The 20,230-nt window shown below is 43.6% G+C and overlaps 1 protein-coding gene across 2 annotated transcripts in view; it reads right to left on the bottom strand.

Moving 5' to 3' along the window:
* LOC105485029 (protein kinase C beta) overlaps window positions 1-20,230 on the bottom strand; it is a 381,756-nt gene that overhangs the window by 92,319 nt on the left and 269,207 nt on the right. For both annotated transcript variants that reach the window (XM_011747190.3, XM_011747191.3), the window contains exons 8-9: window positions 15,186-15,282; window positions 4,478-4,624 (exon numbers count right to left, since the gene is read on the bottom strand). In XM_011747190.3, coding sequence (XP_011745492.1) covers window positions 4,478-4,624; window positions 15,186-15,282 — 244 coding nt within the window. The remainder of the gene's footprint in view (window positions 1-4,477; window positions 4,625-15,185; window positions 15,283-20,230) is intronic.

The raw sequence follows: 20,230 nt of genomic DNA, 5'->3' as shown, positions 1-20,230 counted from the left end.
GGACAGGTGTGAGCCACCGCTCATGGCCATTAGTGTTTAAAAACATATTTTGTTTTGTTTTGTTTTTCCTGGGTTAAGGGAGGTGGAAACAGATTACCCCAAAGCCTGATCTCTTTCATCTTCAGAAGGGGAAGAGTAAATCACTGCAGCTGTGTTCTTCTGTTTATGGAGATTGATCTATGTACCTAACCAGACTGCAAAATGTTCAAAGTTGGAATTCAAATACAAAACCTGCATTAATTTACAACCCTGGTTGGCAATACAAGAGTTACAAAGGATTACTCTGTTTTAAAGGATCATAGAGGTGTTTGTTATTCTACTTTGCTTTCATGACATACTGTTGTTTTCATCTATGATTTATTTGATGCTACATCTCCAGTCTGGAACAGAGCTCTCAATGATTATAACAGTTTCCATGGAGACATATGATCTATTCTCTCATTGCTCCCCAGTGATCCATTCTCCCACAACTCCACCCACTATCCCCCAACCCCCATCCTTCCCATGGGATCCTCCAGAACTTCCAATCCTCCATCAAACATCCTCTCATCTGTTTTGTTAAGTGATCAAAAACAGGCACAGTACACAAACTTTTGAGTTAACAAGGACAAGAATAAAAATGTTAGATTACCTCAGGGGGACTGGAAAGACACAAATTAACACAATAAAAGTGTTCACATAGGGAGAGCAGCAACAGTGAGTGGTCACAGAAAGATATGAACTTGGGTAGGAGCAGGACTTCTCAGTGTTTATCCTTTTAATATAATCTTAATGATGAACCATGTGAATGCATTGCTTATTAAGAATATCATGGCCAAACGCAGTGGCTCACGCCTGTAATCCCAGCCCTTTGGGAGGCCAAGACAGGTGGATCACCTGAGGTTGGGAGTTCAAGACCAGCCTGACCAACATGGAGAAACCCTGTCTCTACTAAGAGTGGAAAATTAACTGGGTGTGGTGGCGCATGCCTGTAATCCCAGCTACTCAAAAAGGCTGAGGCAGGAGAATCACTTGAACCCGGGAGGGGGAGGTTGCAGTGAGCCGAGATTGTGCCATTGCACTCCAGCCTAGGCAACAAGAGAGAAACGCCGTCTCAAAAAAAAAAAAAACAAAACACACATATATATATAAAAAATATATATATGTGTGTGTGTGTGTGTGTGTGTGTGTGTGTGTGTGTGTGTGTGTATGATTTAAGACAGGTGCAGGGGCTCACACCTGTAATCCTAGCACTTTCGGAGGCCATGGCAGGAGGACTGCTTGAGCTAATAAGTACTTGAACAGCCTGGGAAACATAGTGAGATCACGTCTCTACAAAAAAATACAAAAATTAGGCCAGGCGCGGTGGCTCATGTCGGTAATTCCAGCACTTCAGGAGGCTGAGGCGAATGGATCACATGAGGTCAGGAGTTCGAGACCAGCCTAGTCAACATGGTGAAACCCTGTCTCTACTAAAAACTACAAAAATTAGCCAAGCACAAGGCTGAGGCAGGAGAGTCACTTGAACCAGGGAGGTAGAGGTTGCAGTGAGCCGAGATGGCGCCATTGCACTCCAGCCTGGGCAACAGAATGAGACTCTGACTCAAAAAAACAAAAACAAAAACAAAAATTAGTCAGGCGTGGTGGTGCATGCCTGTAGTTCCAGTTATTCAGGGGACTGAGGCAGGAGGACTGCTTGAGTCCAGCATGTCGAGGCTATAGTGAACCGTAATGCACCACTATATTCCAGCCTGGACAACAGAGTGACACTCTGTCTGAAAAAGAAAAAAAAAAAAAGTGCTCATTTAATTTTTAAAAACTCAGCTTATTAGAACCTCTTCTTTATTTAGGCCACTTTCTTCCCCATCATCAGAGAGACTGCTCCATGTTTGAAATCTAAATGCCTCAATTCTTCCTAACATTTTACGTATTTTGACCTCATCCATTATTTTTTCATCCCTAGACTTCTAAACTCCCTTTTTCCCACCCAGGTGATGACTCTCTTTATGCTAGACGTCTTCCCCAACCCAATCTAGATACCATTTTCATTCATGTATTCAACACATTTTTCCTGAGCACTTGGTACAGCCTCTGTGGATCTGCAGTGGACATCTCTCTTCCCAGAATCCTTAACTCTCTTTCTTCCATAATCTAGCTCACTGATTCTACTAATCTCACCCTTAGCTCAAATCCACCATCTCCTTCTCCATCTCTACCCCAGGGATGCTCAGAGTTGCTGGTCAAAACCATACAACATTGTGGACCACTGCCAACTGCCTATTCCCAACCTTAGGGACTGGATGGGCCATCTTACTGGCTGCCCTTACTCTCTATTCCCATCCCATGCTGAGGTTCTTCAGACTTTGAGCCATCATTTCAGATCACTTAGTCCATCTCAGCGGATACCCTTGCCACCCACAGACAGAGAATCCATGCATTCAGTCTAGGCACTGAATGAATTCCATCCCTAGGCTCTGAGAACACAATGGCAACCAGGACAGAGACAATCCCTATTCTTGTAGAGCTTAGACCTTAGAAAGGGAAGAGAGAAAAATCAACGAGGACACAAGAAAAGCATCACTCAGTAATGGGTGCTATGAGAGAGTTAAATATAACGGACAGTGAATGAGAGGCAACTTTGAGTGGGTAGTTGGGGAAGATTTTTCAGAAGAGGTGGCGTCTAAGTTGAGATGTGAATTGCAGAAAGGAGCCAGCCATGCAAACAGCAAAGTGAGCAGAATCACAAAGCCTCTAAGGGGGAAAGGAGCTTTGTGTGTTTCAGTGACCCAAGAGCTGATGTTGTGGCCAGAGCACAGTGGGTGATGGGGAGGAGGAAAAGAAGAAAAGAAGTCACACAGAGAACAAGGGCCAGATGATAAAGGGTGATACAAGCTAAGGATGTAACACAGAATTTCTTCTAATTGGATGGAAAGTCATTGGAGAGTCTTAAGCAGGGGAGCTCCTTGACTTAATGTAAGCTTTAAAAAATTATTAGGGCTGTGAAGTAGAAAGTATATTAATTATAGGCAACAAGATTGGGATTGAGATTAACCATAGGCAAGAAGATTGGGATTAACTATAGGTAACAAGATTAATTATAGGCAACAAGACTGGGATTGGGATTAATCACAGGTAACAAGATTGGGACTGGGATTAATCATAGGTAACAAGACTGGGATTGGGATTAATTACAGGTAAGAAGATTGGGATTGGAATCAATTATAGGCAAGAAGATTGGGATTGGGATTAATCATGGGCAAGAAGATTGGGATTGGGATTAATTATAGGCAACAAGATTGGGACTGGGATTAATCATAGGTAACAAGATTGGGATTGGGATTAATTATAGGTAAGAAGATTGGGATTGGGATTAATTATAGGCAAGGAAGATTGGGATTGGGATTAATTATAGGCAACAAGATTGGGATTGAGATTAATGACAGGTAACAAGATTGGGATTGAGAAGCCACTGAGGAGTTTCTGCACTTATCCAGGTGATATTAATGGTTTGGACTAGGGTGGTATTAGAGAGATGAAGAGAAGTTAGTGAATACATGATATACTTTGAAGGAACTGTCAGTGTTCGCAAGTGCATTGTACATGGTTGTGGGGGGCAGTGGGTAGGGATGGTGGAAATACAGCAAAGGGGGAAACTCAGGGATAACTCCCAGGTTTTTGGCTTACGCTACATAGATGGAAAATAAATTTATATTTTTTGCACACCTGAGTTCATGGTATGAGATTTATGCTAGACATCTTCATGGCACGCAAAGGGACTAAAAACCCCAAAACAACATTAAACGAGTCAGAAATACTTATAACACAATCTCAACTTCAGTAAAACAGCATCTCGCAGTATCTATAAAAGCATCCAGAACCACTCTACGAGTCCCAGGGTCACCCTTCCACTGTGCTACTGTTTGAAAGGAACCATTTCCGTTCTCAGCTGTCAGAGCGATCTTTTCCAAAAGGCAAATCCGATCATATCGCTGCTCTGCTTAAAAACGTTCAGTGGCTCCCCGCTGCAATGTGAATGAAACCCAAACTCCTCACCGTAGCTTATAAGATTTGTATCCTTGGGTCCTGCTTACCTCTGCAACATCAAATCCTATACCTCCTTCTACTAGCGACATTTTGCCCCAACACCTTCTAATGGTTCCTAGGATGCACCCAGCCTGTCCCCACCTTGGAACTTTTGCACTTGCTCTCTTCTGAGAACATTTTTTCCTAGCTCTTTGAAAGTATAGCTAGTTCTTTCTTATCCTCCAGGTCTCAGCATATGTGTCACCTCCTCAGACTGTCTGAATGGGTCCCTTTTTTGTTTGTGAGAGAGCACTCCATTCATTTCCTTCATGGTATTCATTACAAAGTGTAGTGTGGGTCTATTTACTTCTTACTCTCTCTCCCACTAGGACGTCCGTCCCATAGGAACAGCAAATGTGCCTGCCTTGTTAGATGTTCCTTCTAGAGCAGGTGGAGTCACCAAATCATACCATACCTTGCCAAAGCTGCCTTTCCCCAGCACCATTAGGAAGTTAAAATCAGTCAGTTTCATCCGGTCTCTGTTGCCATTGTTGTCAAATTTGGAGACAGTATTGGTCGTCTTTTCTTCCGGGACTTTGGTTCCCTGACTGATCTTGGCCCTCTGCAAAAAGGAAGCACACGGAAAACATGCTCAGGGTTTAAGGATGATCTTGTAGGAAGACACAGGCACACAGTGGGAAGCTGTGGTTCCTGCAGCTCCCGCACCCTGTCCCCGTGGAAAGCATGGCCGTGCATCACTCCACAAGCCTGAAACCTGTCGGACATCCTTTGCACTTCCATCTTTCTTTGATCCCTCATGTCTCAACCGTAACCAGGAACTGTCATTTCTTCCCTCCCAGCTGTCTCTAGAATTCATCTACTTCTTTCCATCTCAACCACCACTACCTGCCATCATCTCTCACCTGCACAAGGCACATTGCTTTCCTTTACACTGGGCTTCACACACGACCACAGTGAGTCTCTCACCCAACCAAGTCCCCTCTTGCTTAAAATGCCGCAGTGGCATCCCATTATTTTCACGATAAAGATTGAGGTGCTTTCATGGACTTATATGTTCAGGCCCTACCTGGCTTTCCAACTCCATCATTGCTAGGGTGCTTCTTCCCTACAACGTAGCTTCACTCTCCTTTCACTCCCCTGGATGTCCCAGGCCCCTCCAACCACAGGGCCTTTGCATCTGCTGCTGCTACTGTGGTATAAATGGCTATTCTCTCCCCTTCAACAACCCAGCTAGGGGTTCACATCTTCATGTCCTCAGGGAAGCCCTCATCGATTCTCTCTGTCTGCACTAGCTTCTCCTCTGATTTTCTTCATCCACTTCTCTTTCCATTAATACTGGAGAATAACTGCCTGTCCACTTGTTTCCTTCCAATAAACTGGAGACTGTCTTGCGGACACGGAATATTTCTCATTCTCTGTGGTTTTCCTGACAACTAGTATAGTTCCCAGCTAAATATTTGTTGCATATATAGATGAATGAGGTGTCCTCATTCATGTGTGTCCTCAGTGCAATGGGAGAGGGACTCCTCGCCATGAGCGGAGGAATGGGGCTCAGAGTGGCAGCAGGTGCTTTGGAATGAGACAAGAACCGGAAGCCATGAGCAGGAGACCTGAAGCTGCCAGGACTTCGTTACTGGATTCACTTCTAGCAGAGAGAAAACTGTGGAGTTAAAAGCTCATGTGTGGCTGGGCACAGTGGTTCACACCTGTAATTCCAACAATTTTTGAGGCTGAGACAGGAGATTCAATTGAGGATAGAGGTTTGAGAACAGCCTGGACAACATAGCAAGACCCTGTCTCTACAAAAATAAAGTTAGCCATGCATGGTGGTGTGCACCTGTCACCCCAGCTACCTGGGAGGCCAAGGTGGGAGGATAGCTTTAGCCCAGGAGTTAGAGGCTGCAGTGAGCTGTAATCACACCACTGCCCTCCAGCCTGGGTGAGGGAGTAAGATCCCATCTCTCTCTCACTCAAAAAAAAAAAAAGTCTCGTGGTAGAATTCTCTGACATGAATCAGCTGTGTGGTCCAGAACACATCAGTTAAGTCATAACACTCCTCTGCCCAATATATATACCTTCCCACTATTCTCAAAGTAAAAACCAAAGACCACAGATGACTGAGTCCCTCTGGACTCCCTCTGATTTCAGTCTCCTTTCTACTTCCACACTGGCCTCCTGGCTGCTCTCTGAATGCACCAAACACGCTCTTAGCCCAAGGCCTTTGCACCTGCTGTTCCCTCTGCTCAGAGCACTCTTTCCCCGGAACTCTCTCACCTCTGATAAGAGGGCTCTTCCCTGAACACCCTACATAAAATTACTCTCAGCAATCTCCATCTGCCTCACTTACTTGCTTTTCTCTAAAACACTTGTCACCATCTTACAAACCATATATTTACTTGTTTCCCAATTTATCGTCTTTCTCCTTATACCAGAATGTAAGCTCCCCGAGAGCAAGGATTTTGTCTGTTCTGCTTTCCACTGTTTCCCTGGTACCTAGAGGAGTGTGGCACAGAGAAGGCACTTAATTGCATTTGGTGATTGAAGCTTCCTAAACATTCATCACCTTTTCAAGACAATGGAGATAATGACATGAAATGATGTATCACAGAGTTCTTAGTATCATTCCTGGCACACAACAGATGCTCAGTGAGTGGTATCTATTATTATTGTTGCATTATTTGGTTGTTTTGAAGATGAAGAGGCAACATAAATCTTTCCAAAGTTTTGAATATCAGGAAAGATTAATTCATTCATTCAAAAAACATTTATTAAGGCTGGATGTGGTGGCTGATGCCTGTAATCCCAAAGCTTTGGAAGGCTGAGGCAGGACTGCTTGAGACCGGGAGTTCAAGACCAGCCAGGGCAACACAGCCAGACCCCATCTCAAAAAAAAAGTTTAATTAGCTGGGCATGGTCACAGTGGGCCTGTAGTGCCAGCTACTTGGGAAGTTTAAGGCAGGAGAATCCCTTAATCCCAGGAGTTGGAAGCTGCAGTAAGCTATGATCACTATATTGCACTCCAGCCTGGGCAACAGAGCAAGACCCTGTCACCAACAAACCAACAAACCAACAAACAAACCAAAAATTCTTATTGAGTACCTGCTACATGATAGGTGCTGCTCTAGGTGCTGAGGATACATCAGAGGGCAAAAAGGATGCAGATACTCTCAAAAAAAGTGCATTCTAGCTGGGATTGGGTCCTCCATACTGTGTCCAAAAGGTATGTTGGGGTTGCTGAGGCAGATAAACTGGTATTGGCAGCAGGAACGGCATTTATGGAACAGAGGGGAAGACACATTCAAAGAATGAAACATCATCTGGCTGGAGCATGAAGTGCAAGGCAGATATGACACAAGAGGCAGACAAAGGGTTGAAAGGACCTTAAGAAATTCAGGCTGACTGTAAGCATGACAGGCAGCCTTTGAAAGGTTTGAAGCAGGGCTATGGTATGACCTTAAAAAATTTAAAAGGTCACTCTGAGTGGAGAGAGGAGACCCCCAGCATGTGGGCTAGGGGATCACTAGGAAGTTACTGCATTATTAAGGAGAGAAATGATGAGCCAAACATGGTGGTGTGTGCCTGTAGTCCCAGCTACTCAGAAGGCTGAGGTGGGAGGATCAGCCCAGGAGTTGGAACCCAGGAGTTGGAACCCAGGAGTCGGAGGTTGCAGTGACCCATGATCGCACCACTGCACTCCAGCCTTAGTGATAAAGGGAGACCCTGTCTTAAAAAAAAAAAAAAAAAAAAAAAAAGAATGATGGACTCATTTGTCTGCCGTGTAGATGGAACAAAGTGGACCTGTTTGGGAGACAGACTGACCCCGGCTGGGTAGCACATTGGGCAAGGGAGAAGGGAGATCGGAGATAAAGGACAGCTCCAGCTTCTGTTCTGGCCAACTGGCGGGATGCTGGTTCTTTCCACTGAGATGAGAAGAAGCGGAAGAGGAGCAAGTTTGGAAGTGTGGGGAAGAGGGTGGGCAGAGAACCGGTGTGATTTCAGACATGTTGAGATCCCCTCTTCCCCACAGCAGCTTAAAACTGCAAGGTTTATTTCCCCCTCATGGGATGCATATTCCACTGTTACCACTTAGGAACCATGGCTAACAAAGCATCCACCATTTTTCTCTTTACTCATGTTTTGAAAATCGGGCTGGGTACCACGTAGTGCACCAGTCTCACGTGCACGGCTCTGCGGATTTTGACAAATGCGCACACCCATGTAACCCAAACCCCAAACAAGACACGGAACATTTCCATCACCCTCCAAAAGTTCCCAGTTGACCCCCCCTCCCACTAAGGCGATCTCTGTTCCGGTTTCTATCCCATAGGTCAGTTCTGTCTGTTCTTTATTCAGCTGAATGGCATCGTAGAGTGTGTACTCTTGTGCCTGGCTTCTTTCGCTCATCAAAATGTTCTTGAAATGCATCCATGTTTTTGCATAAATCGGTAATTTGTCTCTTTGTATTGCTGAACGGCACTCATTGTTGATGTTTATCCCGTCTCCCGTGTAAGGGCATTTGAGTTGTTTCCCCTTTCGGCCAACTAACAACGCTGCTGTGAACATACTTGGTCAGTTTACTTTGCAGTAAGATATGTTGAAGTTTAACCCACGTGTAAATACGCAGTAAGCAGTTGTATACGTGGGTTTGGGGCTTGAGCAAAGATATCTGAACTGGAGACAGATTTGGGGTGCAGAGGCAGTGAGGGGGTAGTTAAAACTACAAGGTTACCTTATTTGCAATGGAGACTGCAAACTAAAGAACCAGCGGAGGACAGAAGCTGTCTCACCTTTCTTGGGCTATGTCCTCACACCCTCCTAAATCATCACCCCCAAGCTGGCCTGACCCAAACACATTCCCTCCTCCCCTCCCCGCTCCACCCCCCCATCACCTTATCACCGTGTGTCCCACCTTCTTTGAATCCTGGCTCAGGACCCATCGGATTCACACACTCCATTCTCCAGACTGTGAAGATCCAAGTCCTGCCTGTTCCAGTCCTCAGAACCCATCCTGGGAACTTTCCCATCCACCTGCGGGTCCCAGCACACACTCCCCATGAAGTGTGAGCACAGACCTCAAACTTCCCGATTTCTTCATTTGACTTTGATTAGCAAAACAGATAAGGACTTTTTTTGGTGGGGGGCGGGGGTGGGGTGGGGTTGATTTTTTCCTTGTCCTTCAAGGAGCAGCTAACAGCCTCATCCTTCAGTGCTAGAAGCTCCCTTCTCTCCTCTGAGTCGGGGGCTGGCAGACCTCTTTCCTCCCTCCCTCCCAGCTTGCTTTTATAACGGTTCCCATGGGCATGTTAATTTAACTTCTAGAATCTAGATCAGAAGACTAATAACCCTGGAAAAAAAAAGAAGTCTAATAACCCTGTTGATCTGGTCTGCACAGCGTTTGTTGTCATTTTAATATTTAATTAGTTGCTGTTGAAAATTTGGAGATATGAAAATCCAGATCCCCAGCTTCTTTTGAAGAAGGGGATGTGCTAACACTGGGTGATGCCAAGCTCTTTCGCCTTCTTGTTGTTTGCCTGGCTCCTGAAAACACCTGGGTTTGTGGCCCCTACACAGTGAGCCTTCAGAGGACAGGAGCCCTGTCCTTTTTACTTCGAAATATCCCGTTGTTCCAAGGCGACAATGCCCAGGACACACTGCATCAAAGAGCAAACATTTTAAAATTGAGGCACAAATTAAACTCATCCTTTTTCTTGCTGGGTAGGATGTGCTTGAAGAAACAGGAATACGCTAATGGTTGCCTTTTCATGTCTGCAATTTAGAGCCCTAGAACTCAACGCTAAGAGAGAAAGCAAATAGCATTTCTGAGCAAAGAGCCAAGTCACCTTCCAGACAGCAAGAGGGGACAGTGGAGAAACCCCAGCAGCCAGGCTCTGGGCTCCACTCCCGATGATGAATGTCTGTCCTGGCTAAAACTGCAGATTCCTCTGCCACTCCACCCCTACAAGGAACTACTACAGGCACTGCCAGCTACCCAGCAGTGGGGCAAGGACCTCTGTAGGCTAGGAGTCCCTGTAGATTCTCCCTAACCTCCAAGCAGCCCTTCCAAAGCCCAGAAAGAGGATGTTCTGAGCTTTATTTATCCCAAAGGGGGAGCCGATAATTATAACAACCACCATGATGCTAGCATCTAACATCTGGATGTGTGTGACGTGTGAGACACTCTGCTAAATGCATTACCTCATTCAATCCTCACATAACCTCATGAAGTAAGAAGTGCTATAATTCCCCATTTTACAGGTAGGGAATCAGAAGCTCAGAGAGACAAAGCAACTTGCTTATAGCCACTCAGCAAGGAGGTGGCAGAATTGGGATCCAATTCTAGGCAGTCATGCCATCACACTCAACTGTTAGGCTACATTGCACAGATACGATCACTTGTGTTCTTCTAAGACACTACCAGCATGCTACTCTCTACACCTGGGGCTGCTAACAGCAAACACCTGCGATTCTTTGCCTGCAGCTTATTTTCTGGTTGTAGGAGCAGGCACGGCGCACAGGGCACATTGAAAGTGCTGGTGGGTGGATTTCCCTGGGAGCAGCCCTTAGCCTGCAATGGAAGGAGAGCCAATGGATAACCCCTCAGCTTCCTGTCCCTTGATTGGGAAATTCTGAGGCATGCATTCTGCACTGACTAGAGAGTTCTCCAGCAGGGTTAAACCCTAGCTGCCCACAGCAGTAGCCTGCTTGATAATACTTTCCTGGCTTCCCACCTTTTCTGGCAATGCTGCTTTATTAACTTATGGTGCTTCCAGGATCACCTCCCAAATAAAGTACTTGCACTTGAATCCTTATAGTCTGTTTCTGGGGAAAACTCAAACCCGGGACAACCAGCGGCTCTGGGACCTTGAAAAGTTACTTAAACCTCTGTGGGCCTCAGTTTCTTCATTTGTAAAAGTAAAATGGCGTGATAACAGTACCTACCATTCTAGGTTGTTGTAAGGATTAAATTACTGGAGTTAATATTTGCAAAGCACTTAGAATCCTAAATGGCACACAGTAAGCACTTTGTTAAGTAAAAACATTTTAAGACTCTGAGAAATCCTACTGTGAGCCATCCAAAACGGAGTCTTCTCTTCCCAAGCCCACGGTCGACTGAAAGCCCCCTAACCAAACAGAGCCAGCTCTGACGTTCTGAAGTATACCACGTGTGGCAACTGCACCAAGCTCACACTACCATGAAATTCTATTACCCCAATTCTAGCAGCTCGATTTTACTGTCACTCAGAATTCCTCCAGATAAGAGGCTTGAAAGTAATTTCTGAGTCATTCCGGGTGCTAATTGGTTATCGCCCAAGGATTACATTTCTCACGTTCAAGGTCAACTGAAATTCCTCTGTAAGCCTGAGAATAATTTTCGGTCTGTTGGAAACATTTTTTTTAATCAACAACTACAGTATGGAGCGATTATAATTCAGGCATAAACAAGCTTTTGCAGGCTCTTGCTAGAAATAAAGGGACATAATTTGTTGCATGCGGACAAAACAGTCCCCTATTCCAAGCCAATTACCGGCCCAGACAAATGCACTGTTTGCGTAGAAAATCTTTTCCTTGGTGTTCTGAAATGTCACCCTGGCTGCCCCAGGACAGAAGAAATCATTTTGTAAAACTGAGACTTCACTGTATACAAGAAAATACTGGCCTTGTGTTTTTCACCCTTAATAGTACATTTCTATAACGGCAGCAAATGGATACTTCACCGGCAAGTTGGGGGAAAGCGATGGAAAGTGTTCTCTGGAAGGACGGCCTTCCTGTCTTAATTTTTATCAAACAGCATCCAGTTTTTAGTTCTACTTGGAGGGAAGATGCTTTTATCAGTTCACTTGGGCTTGAGTCCAAGACTTTGGGAACAAGTCTCTGTTATCAAGGTCACTGGAGAATGACTGACAAGCTCAAGGCCAATGTGTCCGTTCCACTTGTTTCCAGGAAGGGAGGACCCCACTGGGTCAGAACTATCACTATCTTCCAGCATGTAGGGAAGGCACAGGTTCAAGACAAGGAATTTGGGAATACAAGTTATTTCTTTTTTTATTTTTATTTTTTAAAAATATATATTTTTTAAATACTGAGGCAGAGTCACTATGTTGCCCAGGCTGGTCTCGAACTCCTGGGCTCAAGCAACCCTCCTGCCTCGGCCTCCCAAAGTGCTGGGATTACAGGAGTGAGCCACCATGCCTGGCCCCTAAGCACTATTTCTATCAAGTTGAGGGAAAAACAAACTTGGTAGAAAGTTTGTTTCTTTCAACAAACTTGTCCTTTATCTTGCTGTGTTCGATGTGCCTTCAGAAACAAGAATACACTCACTAATGGTTGCCTTTTCATGTCTGCAATATAGAGCCCTAGAATTCAAAGCCGCCTAACCAAACAGAGGCAACCAACCCTGACGTACTGAAATACACCACGTGTGGTAACTGGGCTCTCAGGATAAATGCTAAAATCCTTGGGATATCACGCCTGTAATCCCAGCACTTTGGGAGGCTGAGGTGGGCGGATCACAAGGTCAGGAGATTGAGACCATCCTGGCTAACACGGTGAAACCCCATCGCTACTAAAAATACAAAAAATTAGCCAGGCGTGGCAGCGGGCGCCTGTAGTCGCAGCTACTCAGGAGGCTGAGGCAGGAGAATGGCATGAACCCAGGAAGCGGAGCTTGCAGTGAGCCGAGATCGGGCCACTGCACTCCAGCCTGGGTGACAGAGCAAGACTCCATCTCCAAAAAAAAGAAAAATCCTTGGGATAAATGCTCTTGGGATAAATGCTAAAATCCCTTGGATAAATACTCTTGGGATAAATGCTCTTGGGATAAATGCTAAAATCCTTGTCAAGGCCAGCACAGCCCTGCATACTCTGACCCACACCTACTTCCCCAGCCTTGGACTCTCTTTGGCTTTCTCTGCTCTACCCAGGCTGGTCTTCTTTCAGTCTCACATGGTTGCTATATAACCCCCAACCACAGGGCCTCTGCACATGCTGTTTGCAGAATGGAATACATTTTCCCCTCTTTTTACATGGTAAACTTCCATTGCTGTTTCCTCCCTGACACCTCCCTATCCTCTCAAACTACGTGACATTTCTTTTGTAGATGTTCTCAAGGTACCTGATCTCTCTTTCACAGGACTTTACATGGTCTTTACACATTTTTTTATTTGCTTGTGTCATTATTTGACAAATAACAATAATAAAAATCCATTTCATTTTAGCTATGCTATTATACACATTTTTGGGGAGTTAGTAGGCCATCATGGCTTATCTAGAATTGATCATCTCCCACCAGACTCAGTGTATTGAGTTTGTGGGAACAAAATAATGTGTTTTCCCTCAGGAAACCACTAAAATCACTCAATGCACATATAATGTAAGCATTCAAACCTATCTTCCCCCAAACATTTTATTTGTAAAGCAGGGATGTGTCCTACACACCTATGCACCTCTTACGTAGCTGAAAATAGTGTTTATTTGTCCTCATAGAAGGAAAGGGTTTATCTCAGGTAGAAGTAGAGCCAGCAATGTAACTCAAGGTCACAGCCAAGGGCTTTCCATTTGATAAAACTATTCTCTGGGAAGATCTACCCCCAGGGTATTTCATGAAGTCATTAGCACAATCAATTCCATTCGTTAACTATATAGCACCATTCTGCCAATAGAGCCAATCCGGATTCCATCCATCAGCAAGCCTAGTTGACTCAGCCTCCAAAATATATCACTTCTCTGCCTACTCTTTTTTTTTTTTTTTTTTTGAGACCAAGTCTCGCTCCGTTGCCCAGGCTGCAGTGAGCCAAGATCGTGCCACTGCACTGCAGCCTGGGCAACAGAGCATTACTGATCGTGCAGTGACGCGATCTTGGCTCACTGCCGCCTCTGCCACCCAGAGCAATTCTTGTGCCTCAGCCTCCCAAGTAGCTGGTATTAAAGGCATGCACCACCACGCCTGGCTAATTTTTTTGTGTTTTTAGTAGAGATGGGGTTTAACCATATTGGCCAGGCTGGTCTCGAATTCCTGACCTCAAACGATCTGCTTGCCTTGGCTTCCCAAAGTGCTGGGATTACAGGCATGAGCCACCGTGCCCGGCCCTCTGTCTACTTATTTCATTCACTGTGACTACCATTCCAGTCCAAGTCACCATCAAAATGGTAGGCAGTGAATAAGCACTTTTGAAGAAATGTCTAAGTCTGAATGCAGACAGGGAAGCAGGAATAACTTCATAAGGCAAGGGCATTTAATTGGGGTCTTGAAGGATTAATCAGAGTTTTCTAGGAGATGAAACAACCTTGCAAAGACTCAGAGTCGTGAAAAGTCTTGGTAGGAACCATGCCATAAACAAGAAAATCAGCACAGCTGCAAACCTAACTGGTTTCCATTGACAAAAGAAAGGAGATGAAGAAAGAAGAGAGACAGAGAGAAGATAGAGGAAGAGAGAGAGAAAGAAAGGGGAGAAAGAAAGAAAGAAAGAAAGAAAGAGAGAGAGAGAGAGAGAGAAAGAAAGAAAGAAAGAAAGAAAGAAAGAAAGAAAGAAAAAGAAAAGAAAGAAAGAAAGAGAAAGAAAGAGGGAGGGAGGGAGGAAGGAAGGAAAAGTAAAGAAGAGAGGGAGAGAGGAAGGGAGGGAGGGAGGAAAGGATGAAGGAAAGAAGGAAGGGAGGAAAGGAAGGAAAGAGGAAAGGAAGAAGGAAAGAGAGAGAAAGAAACAAAGAAAGGAAGGAGAGAGAGAGAAAGAAAATAAAGAATGAGAGGGAAACAGAAAGAGAGAGGAAGGAAGGCAGTAAGGCAGGAAGGAAGGAAGGAAAAAAGTAAGAAAAGAGAGAGAGAAAGCAAGCAATCAAGAAAGCAAGCAAGAAAGAGCAAGAGAAAGAAAGCAAGAGAAAGAAAGCAAGAAAGAGAAAGAAAGGGAGAAAGGGAGAAAGTTAGAAAGAAAGAAAAGAGAGAGGGAGGAAGAAGGAAGGAAGGAAAGAAGGAGAGAGGGAAGGAAGGAAGGAAGGAAGGAAGGAAGGAAGGAAGGAAGAAGGGAAGGAAGGAAGGAGGGAAGGAAGGAAGGACGGGAGGGAAAAATAAAAAAGAAAGAATAAGAGAGAAAGAAAGAGGAGAGAGAAGAAGGAAGGAAGGAAAAAATAAAGAGAAAAAAGAAAGAAGAGAGAAAGAAAAGAAACCTCACCTCAAATTTCTGCCGCAGTTCTTCGTTGCCCTCACTTCCTTCTGGTGGCACAGGCACATTGAAGTACTCGCCTTCCTCCTGGCTCAGTAACTTAAACCTGAAGGGAGACAAGGGGGCAGGACAAATTTCATGACTCTATTTGATATTATTTTATTGATCAGGATATGAAAAGGAGGCCTATATAAAACTCTACTTCAAAAAATACATGTTGAGGGTTTTTTGGCTTGTTTTGGTTTGTTTTTCGGTATGTTGGATGGGGGCAGTGTGTGTGGTACACTACCAGGTACACTATACATTTTTGTAACTCTTCCATGAACAGCAGAAAAAAAATGTATATCATGTGTGCACAGGAGGGAAAGTTCTCACTCTCTACACACACTTATACAGTTTTCTTAGTTATATCGTTAAATCACTGTATATTTTTACCTACTTTTTGTCCATTAAGTAGTTTCTTAGTTTGAAAGAATGCTATGAAGACCCCTCATTGTAAATTTCTTGTTGATATTGTTGTCGTTGCTTTTAGAGATAGGGTCTCACTCTGTCACCCAGACTGGAGTGCAATAGTGCAATCATAGCTCACTGAAGCCTCAAGCTCCTGGGTTCAAGCGATCCTCCTGCCTCAGCTTCCTGAGTAGCTGGGGACTATAGGCTTGGGCCACTATGCCCAGCTAATTTAAAAAAAAAAAAAATTTTTTTTTTTGGTAGAGATGGGAGCTGGCTATGTTTCCCAGGCTAGTCTTGAACTCCTGACCTCAAGTGATCTTCTCATCCTATCCTCCGAAATTGCAGGGATTACAGATATGGGCTGTCTGTAATCCCAGCTGCAAACCCCACTGCCTGGCTTTAAATATATTCTTGTCATGCTCTTCCAGCATTTCTACCTTTCACCCTACATAGGCTGCCACCTTGCCATCCTGGCACTCAACTGCATTTAGGTGACCATGGACTTAACTTCATGGTGCTATTTTCTCTGCAGAAGTTTGCCCAGAGTGTGCTGTAGTCAGTCTCTTGAGAAACGGCATCCCTTAGTGGTTAAGTGCACGAGCCCTGGAGTCAAACCATGTCTGGATGCAAATCTCATCTCATAACCTTAGACAGGCTGGTTAGCCTCTCTGGGCCTCTGGGTTTCTCATCTATAAATTGGAATACAAATTCCTTTTTCATAGAATTCTTGTGAAATTGAAAGATAATGACGCATGTAAAATGATAAGCACAGCAGCATTTGGCATTCAGCAAGTGTTCAATTAGTGGCATCATCATGATTATTATTACTGTGACTAATGTCATTATTATTATTTTAGAGACAGGGTCTTGTTCTGTCACCAAGGCTGGAGTGCAGTGGCACAATCACAGCTCACTGCAGCCTTGACCTTCTGGGCTCAAACAGTCCTCCTGCCTCAGCTTTCAACCAGCTGAGACTAAAGGCACATGCCACCACACCTGGCTGTTTTTGTTTTTGTTTTTTTCTTTTTTTTTCTTTTTTGGCAGAGATAGGGTCTTGCTATGTTGCTCAGGCCAGTCTTGAACTCCTGGGCTCAAGCAATCCTCCTGCCTCAGCATCCCAAGAAGCTGAGATTATAGGCACACGCCACCATGCCCAGCTACTACTAATATTATAATAATAAACATGGGGGCTTCAGTTTGTTTCTTGGCCACAAAGATTTTTCCAGCCAGTAAGAGGATGAGATGAGTGTGAGGAACGAAAAGGGACATTCTAAAAGCATTTGAATCAGTGGGAAAGAAAAAAGACCCCAGAACTGCTCGCTCTCAAAGATCATTCCTAACCAAAGTTTCAAATTTTCATCACAATGTTTTCTCTCCATTCACGAATCTTCTTAGGCAGCTTCCAAAAATGGGCTAGGTGATTCAAAGCAGACAAGACAATTTGAGCCTCTACGCCTCCACATTTAATATTCCAAATTTTCTTCCAAATTTCCACGGAAATTACCAAAAGAAATACAAACACAAGAGAGCATCTGTATCTTTGCTGGAAATCGAGAAGGGTGCTATCCACACAGCAGGGACTTCCAGGGATTCCTACAAATTAAAGTAATAGACAGAAAACAGAGCTATGTTGGGTAAATTTTAACTTTATCCATTCAGATGCTACCTTTGCGGATTTTGCTAGACTTGTGTATCAGTGTTGAAATATCTGTTTTGCTTTTTTAATAATAAATTTAATTTTAAAGGACACTTTTTATTTCTTCCTTAGAAGGAAATCCAAAATCACTTGTTACAAATAGAAAATAATTGTTAAAAACAAACAAAACAAAACAGAAAGATACACAGGTCATCGTCGTGGCTCATGTCTGTCACCCTAGCACTTAGAGAGGCTCAGGCAGGAGGATCACCTGAGGCCAGGAGTCCAAGATCAGCCTGGGCAACAGAGCAAGACCCTGTCTCCACAAAAAATAAAAAAATTTAGCTGGGTATAGTGGCGCACGCCAGTAGTCCCAGCTACTTGAGAGGCTGAGGTAGAAGAATCGCTTGCGTCCAGAAGGTCAAGGCTGCAGTGAGCTTTTATTGCACCACTGTACTCCAGCCTGGGTGACAAAGCAAGACCCTGCCTCTCTCTCAAAAAAAAAAAAAAAAAAAAAAAAAAAGCCGGGCATGGTGGCTTATGCCTGTAATCCCAGTACTTTGGGGCCAAGGCAGGCAGATTACCAGGTCAGGAGATCAAGACAATCCTGGCCAACATGGTGAAACCCCGTCTCTACTAAAACTACAAAAAAATTGGGTGGACATGGTGGCTCATGCCTGTAGTCCCAGCTACTCGGGAGGCTGAGGCAGGAGAATCGCTTGAACCCGGGAGGCGGAGGTTGCAGTGAGCCAAGACTGCGCCACTGCACTGCAGCCTGGCAACAGAGCGAGACTCCGTTTCAAAAAAAAAAAAAAAAAAAAAAGATAAACAAATGGAAATCAAGGTTATGCATGTGCAAGCAGATGGTGTTGCTTACCAAAGGCTCTCAATCTAAAGACTGCCCCGCCCCCTTTTTAATGCGAGATCAGCAAAGAGCAAGTGTTAGAGTGTTAAGGATATACCAGAGCCCTCTGAGATTTTCTCTTTGCCATAATTTGAAGAATTGAAAGAACACTGACCAAAGAATTGCTTTCCTGGGGCACAATTCAATATTATTTATGCCCTGAGTGTGAACCATCTAGAGTATTTGGGGTCTCACACTCATGAAAATACAGATAAAGGGGAATTGACCAGCTGTCATCCCTAAAAGGTGCTTCAACAGAGCCCAATAATGACCCTGGCTGAGACCATCAGGGACTGGGTGGGGGTCTCCAATTCCCATTCATATGCGGGAAGAGAGATGTCAGCACCTGGAGCAGCGGGCAGGGGAAGGGTGCCACAACGTGTGTCCATGGTGGCCAGTACACCACAAAGTGAGTGAAGGATGCTGCCACTACTGCTTCCAAATAGGACACATGTGTCCCTTCAGAGAGGAACAGGACCCCTTCTGACTTTGAGATGTATAGAACCAACGTGGAGAAGATGGCTCTCCATCTGGCATGAAGGCTGCCTGTTATACACCTGTCTCCACTGTAGCCCTGCCCAAATGTCAGGAATAGGACTCCTGATCTGACAAAACAGAATTCAAAAAAATACAAAGCCTCCTGTCTCCCTTTATCCGGGTATGAAATGTTAGAACAAGGACACTTGTCATTTCTGTGCTCACTCTTCTATAAGTATGGGCAAATAAACACAATAGGACGTGTGAAAAATTCAGTCATTTAAATAGAAAGAAACAATGCAGAATCAAATTAACTCCCATGAAACGAAACTGCTGCCAGAAGAAAGAACATTCTAGAAACTACCTAATTCATATTTTCAATGAGATTCAAGGGGTTGGTGCATCTGTGAAAAGGGAACAAATATGACAGTGGGAAAGACCACTTTCAGAAAAAAAAATATAATCACTGAATTAAAAAATTCATTTGAGACAGTGAACACAGCATGGATAATTCAGGTAACAATTACTCAATGAAAAGAAAAACTTGAGAAATTTTTCTGGCAATTGACTTGATATTTATCATAATAGATTGGAGTTGAATCAAATGCTTTATATACCACTAAGAATGCATATTACAAACATTAATTTACAACATGAAAAGGAGGAATGTTGCAATATACATATGTCAGAAAAGACCTAGACCTATTAATAGTCTTCTCATATAAAAAGTTCTTACAAGTCAATAAGAAAAAGGCAAAAGGACATAGTCATATATAAATATAAACAAATGGCAATAGGCAAATGAAAATGTTCAACATAATTTGTAATATAGTATGTGTATAATCTTTGCATCATGTCTTTGAAATTTATAGCACTGGATGTTAATGTTAATAAACTGAAAAGCCTCTTACAAGATTGGTAAGACTGTAAATTGATTTTTAAAATTGTAGGACATTTTGACAAACACTTTAATGATGCATATATGCTTAAAGGCATCAATTCCTGGCTTAGAAATTTATTAGGAAATTATTAAAGCTGGGCACAAAAGTTTTGCCACAATTACATTTATTGCAGATTATTTTTAGGTGAAAAATGCAAGCTACCAAATAGTATGCAGAGTAAGGTTTCACTTTTGTTTCACTCTCTCTATATAGGCTCAATAGTGGTTATGGGCACTGGGAATCTGGACAAAATTCTCTGATTTTTTATATTTTTCTAATAATTATTAAATAACAATAATGACTAACACTTACTGAGTGCTATGTAGCAGACATTGGGCACCTCATTTATATTAACTAATTTGATATTGCAACAATCCTGTGACATAATTACGACTATTATCTCCAAATGAGGAAACACAGCACAGAGAGGCTAAGTAACTTGCCAAGGGTACACAGCTAGGAAGTAGTACAGTAGAAATTCTAACCCAAGAAGTCTGATTCCAAAGCATTAGCTTTTTGTTGTTGTTGCTGTTGTTGTTGTTGTTGTTTTTGTAGTAAGACCAAAATGTCATTATTAATAATAACAAAATAAAGTATTCTTTAAAAATGTAATATAACACTGATTTAAGATAATAGTTATCTG

This window comes from Macaca nemestrina, chromosome 18, assembly GCF_043159975.1.
Source record: "Macaca nemestrina isolate mMacNem1 chromosome 18, mMacNem.hap1, whole genome shotgun sequence".
Taxonomy (NCBI): domain Eukaryota; kingdom Metazoa; phylum Chordata; class Mammalia; order Primates; family Cercopithecidae; genus Macaca; species Macaca nemestrina.
This window is presented reverse-complemented; position numbering and strand designations above follow the sequence as displayed.